The 19,619-nt window shown below is 40.4% G+C and overlaps 1 protein-coding gene across 5 annotated transcripts in view; it reads left to right on the top strand.

Annotated features, from left to right (window-relative positions):
* Positions 1-19,619, top strand: part of HECTD4 (HECT domain E3 ubiquitin protein ligase 4) — a 154,528-nt gene that overhangs the window by 28,289 nt on the left and 106,620 nt on the right. For all 5 annotated transcript variants that reach the window (XM_036014941.1, XM_036014939.1, XM_036014940.1 and 2 more), the window contains exons 2-7: positions 7,788-8,305; positions 11,664-11,753; positions 12,984-13,114; positions 15,192-15,300; positions 15,954-16,092; positions 18,737-18,907. In XM_036014941.1, the coding sequence (XP_035870834.1) occupies positions 7,788-8,305; positions 11,664-11,753; positions 12,984-13,114; positions 15,192-15,300; positions 15,954-16,092; positions 18,737-18,907 (1,158 nt within the window). The remainder of the gene's footprint in view (positions 1-7,787; positions 8,306-11,663; positions 11,754-12,983; positions 13,115-15,191; positions 15,301-15,953; positions 16,093-18,736; positions 18,908-19,619) is intronic.

Below are 19,619 nucleotides of genomic sequence, written 5' to 3'. Positions count from 1 at the left end.
AGTATTTTTTAATTAAAAGTATTCAATTACAGTTGGCATACAATATTATATTAGTTTCAGGTGTACACCAGTGATTAAACATTTATATACCTTACAAAGGATTACCCCGAGAAGTCTAGTACCCATCTGACACCATACATAGTTATTACAATATTGAGTATATTCCCTGTGCTGTGTGTTACATCCCCATGACTGTTTCTATAACTGGATATTTGTACTTCTTAATCCCTGCCCCCTTTTCACCCATCCCCCCAACCTCTATTAGTATTGTTAGAAAGCTCTCAAAGCAATTCCAATATTCAGCCAGGTTGAGAACTCTCCAAACTCTTATTCTAGTGTCTCCTCCTTCTATCACGGGTATTTTCTTCATCTAATTAAAAGGTGCCTATGTGGAAGAGTTAAGAATATTTTTCCATTGCTCCAGAAGGCAGAATTACAATCAATCCAAGTGAGAGAGGGTTATTCAGATGTACAGTGGGAACCAGATGTATGTTCTAAGATAATTATTCTTGGAATTTATGTATGTTCTTATTAAGCTATCAAAAATGTATATGCCAGACACTGTGCTAAGCTTTGCTGATACAAATATGAATAAGATATGGGTTCCCCTTTCAAGACTCAGAGTTTAAAGGGGGGATAGACTGAAAATAAACTTATTGCAGGAGAGTGTGGTGTTACACATACTGGAGTTGTGTGATCTCCTTTATATGTGTTTTATTTTCAAGCTGTCCACAGTAATTTACTAAAATATATTTATGCTAAACATTTGAATATATCACTATGGTAGTCCATATTGCTATGTAATTGAAGCAATTACCAGATAGAGTTTACAGAGATACCTTTTTTCTTGAAATACTCATAATAAATATTTAATAGTATTTAAACCATTTGGAGGAGTTCATTCCTACATCTTTCTCTAAATGTTATTCTTTTTAAAAATATATATTTTATTGATTATGCCATTATAGCTGTCCCATTTCCCCCTTCACCCCCTCCACCCTGCCCCTCATACCCACATTCCCCTCCTTTAGTTCATGTCCATGTGTCATACATATAAATTCTTTGGCTTCTACATTTCCCATACTGTTCTTACCCTCCCCTGTCTATTTTCTACCTACCATCTATGCTACTTATTCTCTGTACCTTTTCCCCCTTTCTCCCCCTCCCACTCCCCTATTGCTAACCCTCCATGTGATCTCCATTTCTGTGGTTCCTGTTCTAGTTGTTTGCTTAGTTTGTTTTTGTTTTTGTTTTTTTAGGTGTGGTTGTTAATGATTGTGAGTTTGCTGTCATTTTACTGTACATGTTTTTTATCTTTTTCTTAGATAAATCCCTTTAACATTTCATATAGTAAGGGTTTGGCGATGATGAACTCCTTTAACTTGACCTTATCTGAGAAGCACTTGATCTGCCCTTCCATTCTAAATGAAAGCTTTGCTGGATAGAGCAATCTTGGATGTAGGTCCTTGCCTTTCATGACTTGGAATATTTCTTTCCAGCCCCTTCTTGCCTCTAAGGTCTCTTTTGAGAAATCAGCTTGCAGTCTGTTGGGAACTCCTTTGTAGGTGACTTGCCTCCTTTTCTTTTGCTGCTTCTAGGATTCTCTCCTTCATTTTTACCTTGGTTAATGTAACTATGATGTGCTTTGGTGTGTTCCTTCTTGAGTCCAACTTCTTTGGGACTCTCTGAGCTTCCTGGACTTCCTGGAAGTCTATTTCCTTTGCCAGATTGGGGAAGTTCTCCTTTATTATTTGTTCACATAACTTTTCCATTTGTTGATCTTCCTCTTCTCCTTCTGGTACCCCTATAATTCAGATGTTGGAACGTTTAAAGATGTCCTGGAGGTTCCTAAGCCTCTCCTCATTTTTTTGAATTCTTATTTCTTCATTCTTTTCTGATTGGATGTTTCTTTCTCCTTCTGGTCCACACCATTGATTTGAGTCCCAGTTTCCTTCCCATCACTATTGGTTCCCTGTACATTTTCCCTTATTTCACTTAGCGTAGCCTTTGTTTTTTCATCTAATTTGTGACCAAATTCAACCAGTTCTGTGAGCATCCTGATTACCAATGTTTTGAACTGTGAATCTGATAGGTTGGCTACCTCTTCATGGCTTAGTTGTATTTTTTCTGGAGCTTTGATCTGTTCTTTCGTTTGGGCCTTTTTGTGTGTGTGTGTGTGTATTGACATGCCTGTTACGTAGTGAGGGGCAGAGCCTTAGGTGTTCACCAGGGTGAGGTAACCCACATTGTGGAGTGGTGATGCTGTATGTGGGGAAGGGGTCCAAGAGGGAACAATGGCACTTGCTCTGCTCTCTGCCGGATTTCAGTCACTTCCCCCACTTCCCACAAGCAAAGTGGGCCCTTCTGGTGCTGATTCCCAGGTGGGTGGGCTTATACACGTTCTAGGACCCTGTGGGTCTCTCCAACACACTCTCCTGTGAGGCTGGGAGTTTCTCCTGCTGCTGCCTCCACTCCCACCGGTGTTTCCAATTGGTGTTTCGAGGCTTTATTTCCCCACTGGGACCCTAGGTTGCATGGTCTGTCCCACTACCCAGTTTCGTCTGGTTTATCTGCTCTCGAATGTGGGAATTCCCTGGTTCGCCAGCTGCTGGGGTGCTGTGCCCCTTTCCACAATCCACCACGTTGCTTGGTCCACCAGCCACAGCCTTGCTGAGAGTTCTCTCGGCCCGGCTGCCTAACTCCGCCCCTCCTGCCGGTCTGGATGGATGTGTCTTCTTTAACTTCTTGGTTGTTGGACTTCCATATAGTTCCATTTTCTGTCAGTTCTGGTTGTTCTTTGTTTTTAAATTGTTGTTGTCCTTCTTTTGGTTGTGCGAGGAGGCACAGTGTGTCTACCTATGCCTCCATCTTTGCCAGAAGTCCTTAAATGTTATTCTTTTGATTGCTAGGCATAGGAAGTTGACCTGTGTGGTTCTGTCAAGATTTTATGTTGGTGAAAAAGTGACTTGATACCATGGAGAGATTTTTAGATATGGATTTGATTCTATGAGCCAATTTTCAAGAGCCATTCTGTACATCACTTACTACATTTCCTTAATGTACATCATTTATTAAAAACTAGTCATCGATACATTCCTGTTGAAACAGAAGACTTTTTTCTTCCCTTAAGAAAGAGGGGAAGGGAGGGAGAAAGAAACATTAATGTGTTGATTGGTTGCCTCTCACAAGCCCACAACTGGGTCCTGGCCTGCAACCCAGTCATGTGCCGTGACTGGGAATTGAACTGGCAACCTCTTGGTTCACAGTTTGGTGCTCAGACCACTGAAACATACCAGCCAGGGCAGAGGACATTTTTTCTTACAGATTTTGGCTGATCAGCTGATAGAGGTACGTACTAGATATGATGGAAACATGGAGAAGTTAATTCTGGGAAGTAGAAGAGAGAAAGAGGAAATGAGAGTTTTTCAAAGTAGGTGGTAGAGCTGAGTTTTGAAAGATAGGTAGGATTTAGATTGGGGACATGATAAAAGATGAAAATTAGGCAGAGGTCAGAACAAGGTGAAACTTTCGTGCAAAAAGAATTTGAACAGTGGTCTCTCATATGTTGAGTTCTCACAGTCCAACAACCTTGCTATCCACAGCAGTTGTGTGAAGGTCTGGGAAAAATCACCACGTGTTGGAGCAAGTTTGACAGGGCTCAGCCAAAGCTAAATAATCTGGTAACAAGTCAGGGTCCACTCCTAGTTTTGGCACCAAGCTATGGGCTAAAATTTATGAATTAAAGTGTGAAATTTGATCCTGGTTATCAGTTAAGTTAAAGACCCTTTTTTTAAAAAAAACATGTTAAAAGAGAATTTGAATGAACACACATTTCCAAGCATGGATAAGGTCATGTAACTTCAGGGTCTCATTTAATTGATAAGTGACCCACTCTTGATATAGGCTTTCGTATTAGAGATAGAATTCCATCCTTCCATTCACAATTCATTTACTTGGTTCACATAAGATCTTTCTGATCGTCTTTGAACTGCCATATGCAATTCAATTGGCCATGATTGCCATCTTCATAATGTGAAAAATGGTAGGAAAATCTATAAAAGGGTTTAAAAATCCACTCTAACATTTGAGAGGGGTTCATTATTCTAAACCCCTTACTGAAAAGTTTTGTATTGGGGTTGAAAGTCTGGTCAGTTGATCTGCTTTGAAATAATCCAGGTATAAATGCCTTTTATGCTGAAAGGTTCATGTGATGAATTAAATCGGTTAATGTACCATACTAGGGAGTATAGTAATATCATTCATCTATTTGGAGCTAGAGTGATTCTGAGTTTTAAATATCATTTATTCTGGGAGAGTAAAAGGTTTTATTGTTCATTGGTAGTTCCCACCGTCTACGGTGGTCGTCCCCATCCCACCACCCAGCCTTGCCTCCTAATCGGGACTGCAGTCCCCCCAGCACCGAGACAAATGGCTGCCCAAGTACAACAGATGGAACCAGAGAGGCGATTTCAGGAGAGCAGATCCGTCCCCCAATTTTAAATATATCAACTGTGTCACCATTTGACTACCAGTTATTTAAAGACAGTGTTTGCCTGTTAAAAACATCAGCTCTAGTTATGAGTGCTTTTCCTAAACATAAATTATTGTCATTACTGTTTCCTTTTTCTAATAGGGACCTCTCTATGATTCTTTTACCATAATTACTAATGACATTTCAAACTTGAACAACCACATTTTATACAGTCCTATTGTAGGGCATATACAATTTTATACTGCTTTTTATTTTGGCTGTCTGGCTAATTTTTTGTTTTCAGTTCTTGCATAATATTCCACTGTGATGTTGTAATTTAATCAAACATGTACACTTCTCTTTTGGACATTGAGATTGCTTCTACTTTTTCCACTATAATAAGACTGCAGTAAACACCTTTGTGTATTTTTTATTTCTGGAACATTTCTTCAGGGTAAATGTTTAGAAATAGGATTACTTTCTATTTCTCTCAGAAGTAGGCTTAATATAGCTTTTAGCTTTTTACTTGACCCTTTTGGGGAACTTTATCTGTGTTCTTCTTGTATCAGATTTGGCTGGCAAAGAATATTGTGCTTACCTTTTATTGGCTTTCCAGAATGATTGTTTTCTTAGTTTAAAAACACATGTCATCTATGATAAAATTACATTAAGGGTATGAGTTACTTTGAAAGTCATTCCCTTAGTTGGGGTGACTTCAGCATTATCTCTAAAGTACAGTTAGTGACTCTTCCTTCTGATTAAGGGTGACAGGGACCTCCCCTTTTCCTTAAATAACTTTTCTCTTTTTTAAATAAAAGAATATTAATTTTATAATGACATTTTGGTCTTTTATCTTCTTGGTCAAGAGTGGGTACTGAGGGCAAGTGGATTTATATGAGGAGAAATCATTTAATATTCACAAGGACCAGAATAGATCTTCCAGAGCTGACTTACTAAAACCTGAAGGTATGATGTCTTTATAAAATGATTTTAGGCTATGACCTTCAAAGTTCAGAATTCTAAAAAAGTGGCAGCATAGTGGGCACATCTTAGTGTTCATGAGGGCCATTGAAATGGACAATGCTGAGTAGTCTAATGGACTTTTAAAAGCATAATGTGCGTTAGATACCGCTAAATCAATAAACAGAACAGTCACTTAAGTGTATACGTTACATAATATTTGGTTAATTATAACTCGCATTGTTTCAGAATATTTGTCTTTCAAATGGAATGTTAAAAATATAACTGAAGTACTTATAAAAATAGAATCATCAGAAAAATGCCGAAGTATATTATATAGTTTTTTTCAGCTATTCTCAATATTCAGAATTAGCTACAGATTCTGCCATACACATTATTTTATGAACCATGAAATACCATATTTCAGAAGCACTATGTTTGAGATAATAAAAATAAATAGCTGGGTTTAACGTTGCTAAGTTCTTTGGGGGTTTTTTAGTTACTGTTTTTTTATGGTCTTTGATTCTTGAGTCCAATAAAACCCTGTATTGAAATTTTTAGTAGTTTCTTCATGTAACTTAAGTAGATGGTCAGTGTACCATAAATAAAAATGTATGTGGAACACATGAATTTTATATCAAAGAGTTGTTAGGTGAAGATCACTAAATCAATATTGTAAAGCTTTTTTAAAATACAACAATTTCTTATTTGCTTAGATGTTCATAACTGGGAAGGTGATAAAATTTAAAATTGTGATTTGTTTTTCTCTTTACAACATTCAAATATATCTCAGTTTTTTGTTGTTGATCATCATAGTGGAAGCTAGTTGCTGATTTGGTCGGGGGGGGCGGGTAGGTGGGGAGATCCTTCAAAAAAAGAGAAAAGGGCAGCCTGTTTCTTTGGATGTGATCACAGGTTCAAGGTGTTTGATTGCCCTCGAAAAGTGATCATCTTTTAAGGAATTTGAGTTATTTTATCTACTGCCATGTGAAAATAACCAAAAGGGTAATTTGTGTTTGATGAATCTCAACAAAAGGTAGGAAAATAATGTTGTATGACTTGATGGTGAAGAACATTTAGTCATGATCTGTATTAAAAACTAAGTAAAAATGGCCCTCGTTTTAATTTTTTTTAGATTTTATTTTTATTGATTTTTAGAGAGAGGAAAAGGGAGGGAAAAAGAGGCAGAGAAACATCGATTGGTTGCCTCTCACACGTCCCCAGCTGGGGACCAAACCTGCAACCCAGGTACGTGCCCTGATTGAGAATAGAACCAGCGACCTTTCGGTTAAGCCAGCACACAATTCACTGAGCCACACCAGCCAGGGCCCTACTTTTAATTTTTCATAATATGACTTGCAATAGAGCTATATGCAATGATACCTACAGAGTTTACATCACCCTGGAAGTTCTTGTTCTTTTATTGGGGTAACAGTTCTTAGGGCAAAATTGGAGGTAAAAAAAGTATTTTACAGGTTTGTGAGAGAAATAAAGCAAACTTGACGTTTTAAAATGTCAGTGCCAATGACTTAACGAAATATTCTTTGCTTTTATTTCAAACCCTGACTTTGTGGTCTCCTGAGAACCAGATACCTCTGGCGCCTGATGGTCTGTTGCGTGGGCTTGCTCCTGGAGGGACTCCCTTTATTGTTACGATTGTCTGTTTATTTTAACCTGGTCAGATTTCTGTGCATAAACTCTTTGCATCATAGATTTAGTTTGTTTCGTTTTCTTGATAGCTGGTTTCTTTCTTAGTTGATTGAATATTTAATGTTTTTATTCCACCAGCTGCTGAAAATCTAGAGGAGGCTTTCTGATACTTGTATGTTTTGGCAAGAAAAGAGCGGTGATTCCTTCACCAGTATGGACTGGATAAAGTTATACCATGTCACCAGTTGAAAGAATGACTAAGAGTAGTAAGAATGGAGTGTTCTTCAAAATCAAAGAGTAATAAACAATCATTTACTAATAGGTATATTAGATTTTGAAGATAAAAACCACCTGGTAATAGGAATTAGAGACGTACATTTTAACTCAAGAGCGTTTAACATAGATTTATACTTCCATTTTCTAAAATGAATTATTGGAATTAATTTCTGACTTCCACACTTAACTATTTTCATGATTTGCATTCTTTCAATTAGGTCTAATCTCATATTTAATATGAGTATTAGCAGAAATGCCAGGGAAAAAAATCTCCATCAGCAAATATCTGACTTTGCAGCACATGTTTGCATATTTGGTTGCAATTAAAGTAATTCATGATGTGGACCATTTTTAGATACCTTTGGATATATTTGCTTCCACAGGTGAAAGCCGTACATAACAACTTTCTCTCTGTTGCTTCTTTTGTTAGATTTTAACATTTGAGACCAAGAACCCGATGGAATTAGCAGAACGTTTGCGCTCTGTCTGTGGGAATCAGAGCAACGCCTACGCCCGCCTGCTGGAGTACCGCCTGAATGCCTTGCGAGGACTGTGGAATGCCCAGCGCCAGCTGGCCTTGGAAGAACAGCACGAAAGGGAAAGTTCTGGTGATGAAGAAACTTTGGCCCTGCTCAAACGCCAGGGCTTGTTGCAGCAACCTGAGCAAGCTCCCTTCACGTCTCGGATGGGGCTCCTGCTGGTCTTTCCCCTCATTCAGTCCCAGAGTAGAACAGACCCCTCTCTCTGTAACATTACTGCTGAGGTGCTATTGAACTGCCTTCGCGACTGCCAGCCCTTGAGCTTGACCAAGGAGCCTGCTGACTGTCTCAATGGAATTGAAACTTTGCTGTGCTCTTGGCTAGAGGAGACTTCGGACACGGGCCGACACATCCCACATAAGCAAAAAGAAAATGCTGCTGCTGCCCTGGTGGCTCTGGCATGTGCCAGGTAAGGAAAACCAAATGTTCCGCTTGGCGACCTTGAGACTCGCTGCCGCCTCCTGGGTTGGGTGAGTGAGTAAGAGTGCCAGCGTGTTTGGTGGGAGTTTTAATGCCCAGAAGTCCTTCTTTGTTTTCAATATTGAACTTCACAGCCTTGACGGTGCATGAGATACTTTCTCACCAAAACTTGGCACCAGCAGCATGAGCTGGAACCCAAGTTCAAGTTTTCTCTTTCTGCTATACCATGATAACAGCTTAAACAGCTTGAAATGGAGAATCAACCCTTACCATTATCTACTCGCCTCTTTAGATGATGAGTGTTTTACATCGGGTAGTTCGTGGAAGAGGTTCTCTCTGTTTCTTCTGGAAGGACAGTTAAAAAGTTTGTAGCACTTTTAATTTATTTCATGAGTGTCTGTAAGGAGTCAGTTGGTGAGTGAGTGGGTTATTGCTCACCTGGACTCATTCACACAGACTTGGTCACAACTACGTTTTTGGACCCTGATGCTTGTCTCCAAAAATATAATTGGATGACTTCTATATATCAAGATGTAACAGTGTGTTGTCCTTTGTGTATCAGTTGATGTTATTGATCCACTGTCAATAGGAAATGATATAGAGATGATGTATTGTAGAATCGTATACCTGAAACCTATATAATTTTATTAACAAACGTCACCAGTTAGGACCATGGTCTGATGGGTTAGTGTCATTATCAGCTCATCTCTTTGGGTTCTTCCTTTTTCTTTAAAGCAAAGAGTATGTAGGAAAATTCTTCTTGGAGGATTATGTAATTGTTAGCTATAAGACTTCTTCTCCTGTTTTTATGGTTTCAAAGTTGATCTTCAAATGGTTGAATCTCAAGCTATTTTTAAGACAAAATGGCACTAGTATTTCTTGTCTGTTTCTTTGCCCTGAGCAAAGTGTCATAGCCTACTCTTAGGTCCTTGAAGACGGTAGCTGACGGAAATCCAGATGTGAGCTTAATTCTGGAAACATTGTTGGGTGGTGCTGAATAAGTTTCCTGTAAAGGCTTTATATTGGATGGACTTATTTTTTGCATATGCAAAAGATAGTTTCAAGCCCAAATAGATCTGTTATTAGTCCAAAAGTCCCATTTTGAGAAAACTTACTTATGGATAGGACTGTCTTTAGATAGATTTAGGATTTTTGGAATAAGCATCAGCTTTTTAATGTCAAACGTTTTAAGTATCAGACATGGGATCATAACTCACTTTTTAATCATACATCCAAATTCAGTCTGAACCACAGGCAGTTACTGAAATTGTTTCATGTACTTGAGAGTTCAAATTCCATTCAGCAGAAATGTGGAAATCAGTGTTTTAATTTTTTCTTGTTTTTTTTTTAGATGATTTCTATATTTTGTTGCTAATATTAACACCTTGATCTGGATGTTGTTTACCTCAGAAGTCACATGCTTTTCAGTGTTAGATTAGCTCCTGTTATTAATTAGACACATATTACTGAATTTTTGAGATTCATCCTTTCAAAGACAAACAACTTTCCCAAAAATTAATTTTGAAGATGTGTATTCATTTAACTGACATTTATCAAACATTTCTGATGTGCCAGGAACCTTGCTAGGTCTTAGGAATATAGCGACTTATGGTCTCTGAATATACAGTTGAACAGACTCGGGGGGATTCGTCTGTCAGCGACTGTTGCTCCGTGTATCACATACAGGGTACTCTTCCAAGCAGTGGGGATACGCAGTGAGCAAGGTAGATAGACCCCAGAGATGCAGAGTTTACGTGAGAGAAGCAGGCAACTAGCAACCAATAGATGTATAAGATAGTTTCAGAGAGGGATGGTCACTGTAAGAAGACAAACCAGGGTATTTTGATAGAGAACGACTAAGTGGAGGTGGCGGACAGCATTAGCTAGTGATACCAGGAAAGGCCTTGCTGAAAAGGTGATGTTCGAATGGAGGCCTGCATGATGAGAAAGAGCCAGACATGCAAAAAAGCCAGTGACAGACTTTCAGCCAAGAGGAGCAGCAAGTGGCATGACTCTGATGCTCTTTCTGTGCTTGGGGTCACAGAGGGTCAGCAAAGTGAGCAGGATAGTGGACTGCAGCGGCAGGAGGAGAGGGCAGGAGGTGAGGGTGGCAGGGCCCTGATCACGCAGGTGTGTAAGAGCGGTGGAAGGAGTTTAAATTTTACTCCTAAAATCTGATCGAATCTGGAAAGGAAATAAGGCCTTATAGTTGGCTTAATGGTTTTAAATGTTCCAGTGTGCTTTTGCCCTTTTATTTTTTCAACCTCACTGTACCCCAGAGAGGTATCCCTCCCTGTGGGACAGATGAAGCAGCAAAGATCCATAGGCATTAGGTGACAGGGCTGAGATGGTGGAGCTGCTGCGTGGCAGACCCGGTTTCAGAGCCTGTGTGTCCCGACTCCCAGGCTTGTGCTTTTATACTTTACCTCCTGCCTCCCTGTCTTATACTGTTCTTTGGTGTTGATTCTCTGAACACCAGAGACGTGAAAGGTGCAATTAAGAGGAGGACTATAGGCCTACTCAGTCCAGCATTAGGTATTCCGTTTCTTTGGGGGTTTAGGCATTTGATACCTAGCAATTAAATCCTTGGCCAAGAGAATAAGGCAGCAATCCGAAGTCACCCATCTGATACAGGCGATCATTTAGATCAGGAAATGTTCTTGTGGTGATTTGTACTTGGAAGCTGGCCAGGCAAGTCTTGTGCATCTTAAAAGCACTTTCTTTTAGATTCTGCTGACCATACTATGGACTTCCAGAGCCTCCAGCCTTGGGAATCAAAGGGAAATCAGGTGGTGGTGACCTCTAACGTATTATAATCACCTATTTTGCAGCTGGGATAGCAGAAGGAACAGCTCTCAGTACAAAGTATTAATTATTTGAATGCATTCCTTTTTCAATACAATGGGGTTTGGTGAAATGTATAAAATGGATGAACTTAACAAAGACATTAAAAATTAATCATGGAAATACTATTAGACTTTAAATATAATTTCTTCCTATGAAATCTCTCCTAGACTAGACAATGACTTGATGAAAACAGTATCTAAGAATAATAGTCACATGTTCTTTGTACTTGAACCTTATGTTTTGAACTTACGTGTTAGGGGAAATTATTTACCTTTACAAATGCAAGAACATCATCATCGACTGTTTAGATGGGGCCACGCACAGAGTAAGCCAGTGGTAATAGGTAAGAATCAAGTATATTTTGTTCACATCTTCTGATTGGCATAAGCAGGTAGACACATTTTGGAACTTTCCCATGTGGTTAATAAAATTAACATTAACAGCCTTGTTACTTGACTTTTCAATTTTGATGACTTTGTGTTTCCTCCTTTCATTTCTAGGGGATCATTGAAAACTTTTGTCCACACAGCCCATCTGTTACAAAAACAGACCGATCTAGGGTCCCTGCCTGTAGCCGATGTACTGTATAGGTGAGTGGTCGCTTTGGATCCTTACCCTCCTTCCACACAAGGGAGATTGTGCATACGGTTTCTTTTAATCAGCAGATTGCTAAACTCTTATTAATTACTGACTCGTTTTTTAAATTATAGTTTACATTTAATATTAATTTGCATTAGTTTCAGGTATGTAGCATAGTGGTTAAATAATCATATACTTCATTAAGTGATTCCCCCAATATTTCCAGTATCCACCTGGCACCATACTTAGTTATTATAGTATCATTGACTATATTCCCTGTGCTGTACTTTACATCCCCATGACTATTTGGTAACTACCAATTTGTACTGCTCAGGCCCTTCACCTTTTTCACCCACTCCTCCAGCCCTGCCCTCCCCTCCCCTCTGTCAACCCTCAGACTGTTCTCTGTATCTATGAGTCTGTTTCTGGTTTGCTTATAGTGTTCATCAAATTCCACATATAAGTGAATTGATTCATATTTTAAAATAAGTATATTATCCTATTTTTCTTAGGTATTTTGTTTTTCCTTTTTCGAAAGTGTTCCTAGAGCTGTTTTTTTTGTTTGTTTGTTTGTTTGTTTTTGCGGAGAGGGGAGGAGCTTTTAAAAATGTAATAGCTTCTGTCTTGGCTGGTGTGGCTCAGTGGACTGAGCACCGGCCTGCGAATTGAAGGGTGGCTGGTTCAGTTCTGGTCAAGGTGCATGCCTGGGTTGTGGACCGTGTCCCCGGTTGGGGACATGCAAGAGGAACCAGTCGATGTTTCTCTTGCACATTAATGTTTCTCTCCCTCCTTCCCCCTCTCTCTAAAAATAAAGTATTTTTAAGAATGCAGTAGCTAGTAATGAATTCTTATTGTAGAATTTTGAGATGATATTATGTTATGGTGTAAAGAAAGATAAAATCATTCATAATTTCATCACCCAAAGATAACCACTCCTAACACTTCGGTGTATGTTCCCCAATTCACACATTCTCCTCTCTCTCTCTCTGTCTCTGTCTGTCTCTCTCGTGTATATAAAATACATGCATTTCACATAGGTGTAATTTTATTATCACATTTCTATAAGCACTACTTTGTAAATTTTAAATTTAAAAACGTGTTGTGATTATCATTTCAGATGTATAATATCTGTGTAAAACTGTTCCAGTTTTCTGCTCTTTGAGATGGTTAGGTGGACTTTTATTTTCTTGCCTAAATGGGTAGTCTTGGTGTCTTTGTGATTCTCCATTTCCCCCTTTTAGGCTATTGCTTTTAGAAGGGGGGCCTGGATCCCCCTCCTGTTTGCTTGGTGGCAAGCACATAGTGTCATGGGGATATGAAGACATGTTGCCTGCACCCGATAGCAACACTGGCTCCGGTTCTGAAAATAAAGGTAATTTAAGGGTTTTGGTCCCGTGATTGAAATTAAGATGCGAAAGGAATGGTTTTAGATCCTTGCAGCAAATGGTTTAGATATGACCGTGTTCCTCTTAATTAAAGAGCTCAAGGTTCCTATACAGTGTGCTCATTGTCTGCTTTATCAGTCAGAGTATAAAAGCTGATACTCAGTGAGGTAAGAAAGTGGATAGGTTTTACTATCTCCAGGAAAAGGTATCATCCATACACTCCTGCCAAAGAGGCATGAATTACTTAAATTGGTTTTGGGGTATTTGAGTTTGGGCATGGGAGCCCTGAGTTGAACTTTTATGAACATGAAGACTATCAGGGATTTCTGCCTGGTACTGTTTCTTTTAGTAATTTTTGTGTGTGTGTTGATGAACCCTGTCAACCTAAATGCCAAAAAAAAAAAAAAGCAATTTTAAGGGAACATGAATTAAGTACCTTTTTAAAACAAAGTGGGCTGGATTAAAATGTTTTTATTTGCATGGAAGTTTTGTACTACATATCAGTTTATTCTGCGACCCCAGTGGAAATGGCAGATGCTGTCTTCATTGACCTGCACCCGGTTGACCTGCCAGATGAATTTGGCCTCACTGTTCGCTCAGCGGACAGACTGTCTGGGGCCCTGGCACCCCCATCCTGCTCCCCTGTGGAGCTGCAGGCCTGCCAAGAGTCCACCTTGCTCCCCAACCTGTTTGTGTTTGTTAACTGGTACTTGTTATGACTACATCATTAAATATTACCTAATCAATGCAGTAGGAGGTAAGAAAACTCCAGGAAATTGTTTCCATAAAGACAGGTCATGTTTTAGAAAAATTCAACAAAGCAAATCGCTAAGAAATTGGTGTTAAAGATGATTACCCACTTTAAATTTGAGGAACCAATAGGTACAAATTACCTATTGGTTGTCTCAGATTAGTGCACTGAATTTTTAAGATAACAGCACATTCAGCACAAATTTGAGTGCTGTGACATTGGATTCCCCTAAAGTGGCAAGAGGAGGCAGACTCCGTTTAAACATAATGAATGATGGTGGAAACACTGAGGAGCTTATTTATAAGCTCTTTTTAAGGCAGACCCTTTATGTTAGTATACCATTACAACCATGTGGATACATTGTTTATTTTAGGGGAAGATATGTCAAAGGGGACCCATGGCTGCTGTTTTTCAATAGAAGAGTTACAGCCCTGGCTGAAAGGTCTCCTGTTCAGTTCCCCTTCAGGGCACAAGCCTGGGTGGCAGGCCAGGTGTCCCAGTTGGGGGTGTGAGAGAGGCAACTGATGGATGTTTCTCTCCCTCCCTTCCCCTCTCTCTGAAAATAGATAAAACCTTTAAATAAAAGAAAGAGAGAGATACTTTTGTGTTCTTGCTCCAGAAATTAAAACTAGGATCTCTGGATGGAAAACACACAGAGGCAGACTTGGGTTTAATGTATAACGTCAGTATGTCAACGTAATACCCTTATCTGTGGGGCACCGGCTGAGAACCAGAGTGCAGCATGGGCGTCTGCCTGTGCCATCTCATTTAACCATTGTGGGGACTCTTGAGGTTCATATTCTCATCGTCCAGATGAAGAAACTGAAGTTCACAGAGGCTCAGAATCCACAAATATGTGCCCAAAGCCCTTAAAAGCTCACATCCTTTTTACTACAAAATTATTAGTGAAAGTATCATATTCTTAGTCATTTCAAATTAGAGTTAGGAACGCATAAATTGGACTCAGTACTTTTGCTATTCACACACACACACATACACACACACACACACATTGTCAGGCAGAACCAAGTTGTCCCGTTAATTAACTCTCTGACCACTTTCTCTGATCTTGGTCCCCGATCCCACACGCAGTTTGGATGTTTGCTGGGCAGATGGGGGACAGATAGGTGGGGTGGGGGGTGCGGCGGGTGGTTCGAGCCAACTTCCCTGAAAGTCACATTGAAGCACTCATTTTAGAAGTGGGAGATTATCTACCACTAAACCTCCTAGTGGCTTTTTCATTAGGAAAAAAAGCACATGTATCATTTCATTAGAAAAGTTTATATAATTTGCCTGTGAAAAAATGATTGCAGATGCTGACTTGGGACGCTGTCTCACGGCAGATGGCCTCTACCTGTATACTACTAACTCGGTCGGACGAGGAGTAAGCAAACTGGGGTCTGGACTGCATGGGACTCTCAGGTGAGTCGCATGGAATTTGCTGAATGATTTGGCCGGAACATTTCCTCCTTATGTAAGCCTCCACGGAGGAGACCTGTTGGGGTGAATGCCGACTCTCCCTGTACTGACTGGTAACAGGTTTGAGTGAATTCGTCTGTTTCTGGTTTTCACCTGCTGTTGCCCGCCCCTCTCATTCTGTTAGTGCATTTCCGCTTTGTGTTCCCTCGGAAGAGTCTGGTGGCCCTAAGATCCTTGTTTTAACCAGAAATTCCTCCATGATGATAATGTCTAGTAGTTTCTCCTCCATGTTGATAAATGGACATTTTCTAGTTAAGTCTCCTCATACTTGGGCTTGACCTTGGATTAGCAGTGGTTTTCATTTGGGGTGTAAGATCTATGAATTGCTGCCAGAAGAAACCATAGTTTGAGATCCTTTTGTATATTTAATTAGACCTTTTACCCAACTTTTTCTCCTCTCCAGTTTGTTGTGGGAAATGGATATTTGCCCCAGTTTGTCAGTCCCAAAGTCAATGTAATCTATTCATGCTCCTTCAGATTGTTTGCATACTTAGTCATTTTAAAAAATCAAGTGGAAAGTGTTCGTCTGTTGTAGCTCGCTGTGAGGGTTCGGACCCAGCCAGCTACCCAGCCTGTGTGCCTCTCTTTCCCCACAGAGGGTTCGTCTACTGCCGGAACGAGGAGCTGGAACCAGGATGGGTGGCTTTCGGCAGCGGCTGTCTTCTCCACCGGCCTGTGTCTTTCGATAACAAACCTCACTCCCTTTTCCAGGTCATTGACCAGAATACCCTTCAGGTAAAAAACAGAAAACCAAGACATTGTCTGTATATCTTGGAGACAGTAAGGGAAAATCCTGACTTCGTCAGAAGTGATGATAACACAGTTGATGTAGCTTCCTGCTGGAGTGGCGTCCTTTGAATTGTTGGTGTCTGGGCTTGCTGCTTTTTGTCTAATGTCTCAGAGTTTTCTCACATGATTTGTGTGAATGGGCTCCCTAAGAGTCTGTAAGACCAACAGAAAGCTTTTTTGTTGTCGTTATTGAAAAAAAATTCTAGAGAGTCAGAGATGGTATAAATACTAGCTGCTTTTCTTTTTTTAAAACCAGATCTATTTTGGGAAGACATCACTTCCCTATTCAATTTGTTCTAAATAGCCTTTCTGTGGGAATGGGAACTTTGAAATGACATTAGCTAAAAATCATTGTATGGATTACGAGTTCATCTTCAGTGCTCTCATAGCACTCCATCAGGACGTTTGCTATGTCATACTGAAATTACCTGCTCCTGTGTCTTCACTCCTCCATAAGAACAGGCACACCTTTTGGTCCAGGCCCTGTCTTACTCATCTTTGTGTCCCTATAATGTAGGGCAGGGCCTACATTTGATTGATGATGATGATGACAAGAACTGTGTCTCTCCCTGTGCCAGGTCCTGGTCTGGGTAATCTACATACACTTGTGAGGTGTAACTGTGGCAGTTTCATGATAAAGATGAGGCAACGGAAGCCAAGCACGTTGCAAGCAGGCAGGCAGTGTTTATTGTTGAATAATTGAATGTGGCTCAGAATGGTTAAGTAACTTGTCAAAGGCCACACAATCATGGCAGCACAAGAAATTGAATGCAGGGTTCTTAGCTCTAGAGTTTAAGCTCTGTTTTTGTTTTTGTTTTTTAAGATTTTGATTATTTGTAGAGAGGGGAAGGGAGGGTGAAAGAGAAACATCACATCCATGTGTGGTTGCCTCTGATGTGGCCCCCACCTCAGGGACCTGATCTGCAACCCAGGCAAGTGCCCTAACTGGGAAATGAACCAGCGATCCTTTGGTTCGCAGGCCAGCACTCAATCCACTGAGCCATACCAGCCAGGGCTAGAATTTGAGCTGTTTGTGCTACACGTTTTTGTCCTTCAACCAAAGTTGAACTGAATGGTCAGAGTTCCCATCTGTGGACTGAGTACCCTGACAGTGTTACATCCAAGACTCAAGCGGGGTGTTCCATCTCTCTTTGTCACTTAGTTGTGTCTTTCCTGGAGAACAGGGACTGAGTCTTGTTTACCCATTGTGTCTGCAAAGCACATCGTTAGTGCTTACTAACTGTTAGATGAGTAAATGAACACATTAGCAAACAGATGCCCAACTGCCTTTGTTTCTTATCACCAATGCAGACAGATGAGAATATCTCCTATATTTATCTAAAATAGAGTTATTAGCCTGGGAAATAAACAGATGTTAAATCTTGAAACATGATTCACATTTGAAGTGATGTCACTTTTCTCTGTGTTGTTGCAAACACTTCGATGCTGCCCAAGAAAGCAGCGTGGTCACCAACTGGGTCCGTGCATCAGAGCAGTTTGGAGCTGGCTTGGGCCAAGCAGGAGCTGTCGGCTTTCCAAGTCCCCTGGCCCTATCAGTGTCGAAGTGTGGTTACAGCAACTAAAGACTTCTAACTTTTGAAGCAGATAAAACAAGTCTGGGGGAAAGTTCGTGTAAAATGAGTTCGGGGTCAAAGTCATCTGAGGAAAACTAGTGACTCACCCAAAGAGGTGGAGTAACTGAAAACTGTTCTTACTGTTCCCTGGAGGCACCTGACTGTCTCTGGTTATTTTTATTTTGGGATTTTCAGTTCTGCTCCTGCTCTTGGATTTTTTTTAAAAAACCAAGTCAGCAGTTTTCTTGGTTCTCATTTTCTCTCATTTTCAATGCTTTTCTCTGGCAGTAAACATTAGTACATAACCACACATTTAATGTGAAATGATGCAAAGCTTATGCCAAAACCACGGTGCGTGTAGTTTCGGAAACACGCACCTGCGTGTGAGCCGAGCAGCGGTGTTTGTCCGTCTCCCCCGCGGCTGTGGGGACTTCGGGCAGCCCTCATGTGCTAGTCAGGATCTCGTGTGTGCCTTCATCTTTTTAAAAAAAATTTGTAAACTTTTTTCTCCTTTTCTGCTTTCCCTTTTGGCTTCCCTTTGTCCTTTCTTTTTTGCTCCCTCTCGTGTTTATTAAATAACTTTGAGTTAAAGTCTGAATTAAGTGCTGATGATATAAAGATGAATAAGCTATAGTTCCTGTCCTTTAAGTATAACTAATAGTCTTAAATTCATTTACTAAGAATTTCAGAAAGTGCTATTTCCCTAAAACCTTGTTTTTAATAAAGGTTTGATAAAACCCATGTGCGTAGCAGATTCAAATGTGTTTAGAAAATACATTTTTTAAAACTGTAATTTGAATTAATCTCAACTCTTTTTATTTGTTGCATGGAAGATTGTATGAACTTTTATATTTTTGTCATGTAATTTTTACATATTCTTAGAGATAAATGTCAGTTTTATTTTGACCAGGAAGCCTATTAAATTCTTATCTTGGTATTAATAGCATCAATGATGAACTGATACAGTTACTCAGAGTTTACAGGTCACACCGATGAAGTTCTCTTTCCGTGTGCAGGTGTGTCAGATGGTGCCAATGCCAGCGAACCACCTCCCTGTTGGCGGCACTATGAGCACCGTGCACCTTTCTTCAGACGGTACTTACTTCTACTGGATTTGGTCTCCTGCCAGTCTGAATGAGAAAACACCTAAGGGACACTCTGTCTTCATGGATGTTTTTGAACTTGTGGTAAGTTTCACTTTGTGTCTCCCTTTGTGTCTTTGCAGAGACATTTCTATTTGCTTTCCTTTTGTATTGGTTTACAAAGGACCTAAGAAACTTGGAGTGTGTGCCGTGTGTTCACTCTAGCCTCACATTGATTCTTCTCTTGGGTATCTTTGACGAGTTCTTTGTTTGGAGTTGTATGGCCAAATAAAGCCAAGCTTTCTGAAGGTTAAAACGTGGCAAGAGAATGGAGATAACAGTAGTTAATGTGTAGAGAGTAGAGTTTTAAGTAGAAAGTCTCATGGATCTCCTTGAAAATGTGGAACCGAATTGCAGTAGCAAGATTGGGTCTTTGATAGACCTTGGGAGTCCCTGAGAGAGATGACGATTACAATTGTGGCACGGCAGTTGCTTACTCATCAGATGTCCGCCGCCTGCCTGCTGAGAGCCAGGCAGTGTTTTCTCTGGGTGGTGGGGTTCAGAGATAGATGAGGCGGGCAGGTTCCTTGCTCAAGTGGAGCTAGTGTTGTAGCTGGTGGGGGGTCGGGTGAACAAATGAGAGGACAAGGTGATTTTAGGTGGTGCAGAAAGAGCAGTGGCTAGCCAGATGAAGAAGCGGGGAAGCAGCGTAGGGAACACCTGGGGAAAGGAGACCACAAGCACACAGGCCCTGTGGCGGGAGAGAGCACGTGTGGTTTAGGACAGGACAGTGAGCTAGAGCGGCCGGAAGGCAGAG

This window comes from Phyllostomus discolor, chromosome 13 (assembly GCF_004126475.2).
Source record: "Phyllostomus discolor isolate MPI-MPIP mPhyDis1 chromosome 13, mPhyDis1.pri.v3, whole genome shotgun sequence".
In the NCBI taxonomy this organism is placed as follows: domain Eukaryota; kingdom Metazoa; phylum Chordata; class Mammalia; order Chiroptera; family Phyllostomidae; genus Phyllostomus; species Phyllostomus discolor.
Note: the sequence above shows the minus strand (reverse complement) of the source record. Positions and strands in the feature narration are given on the sequence as shown.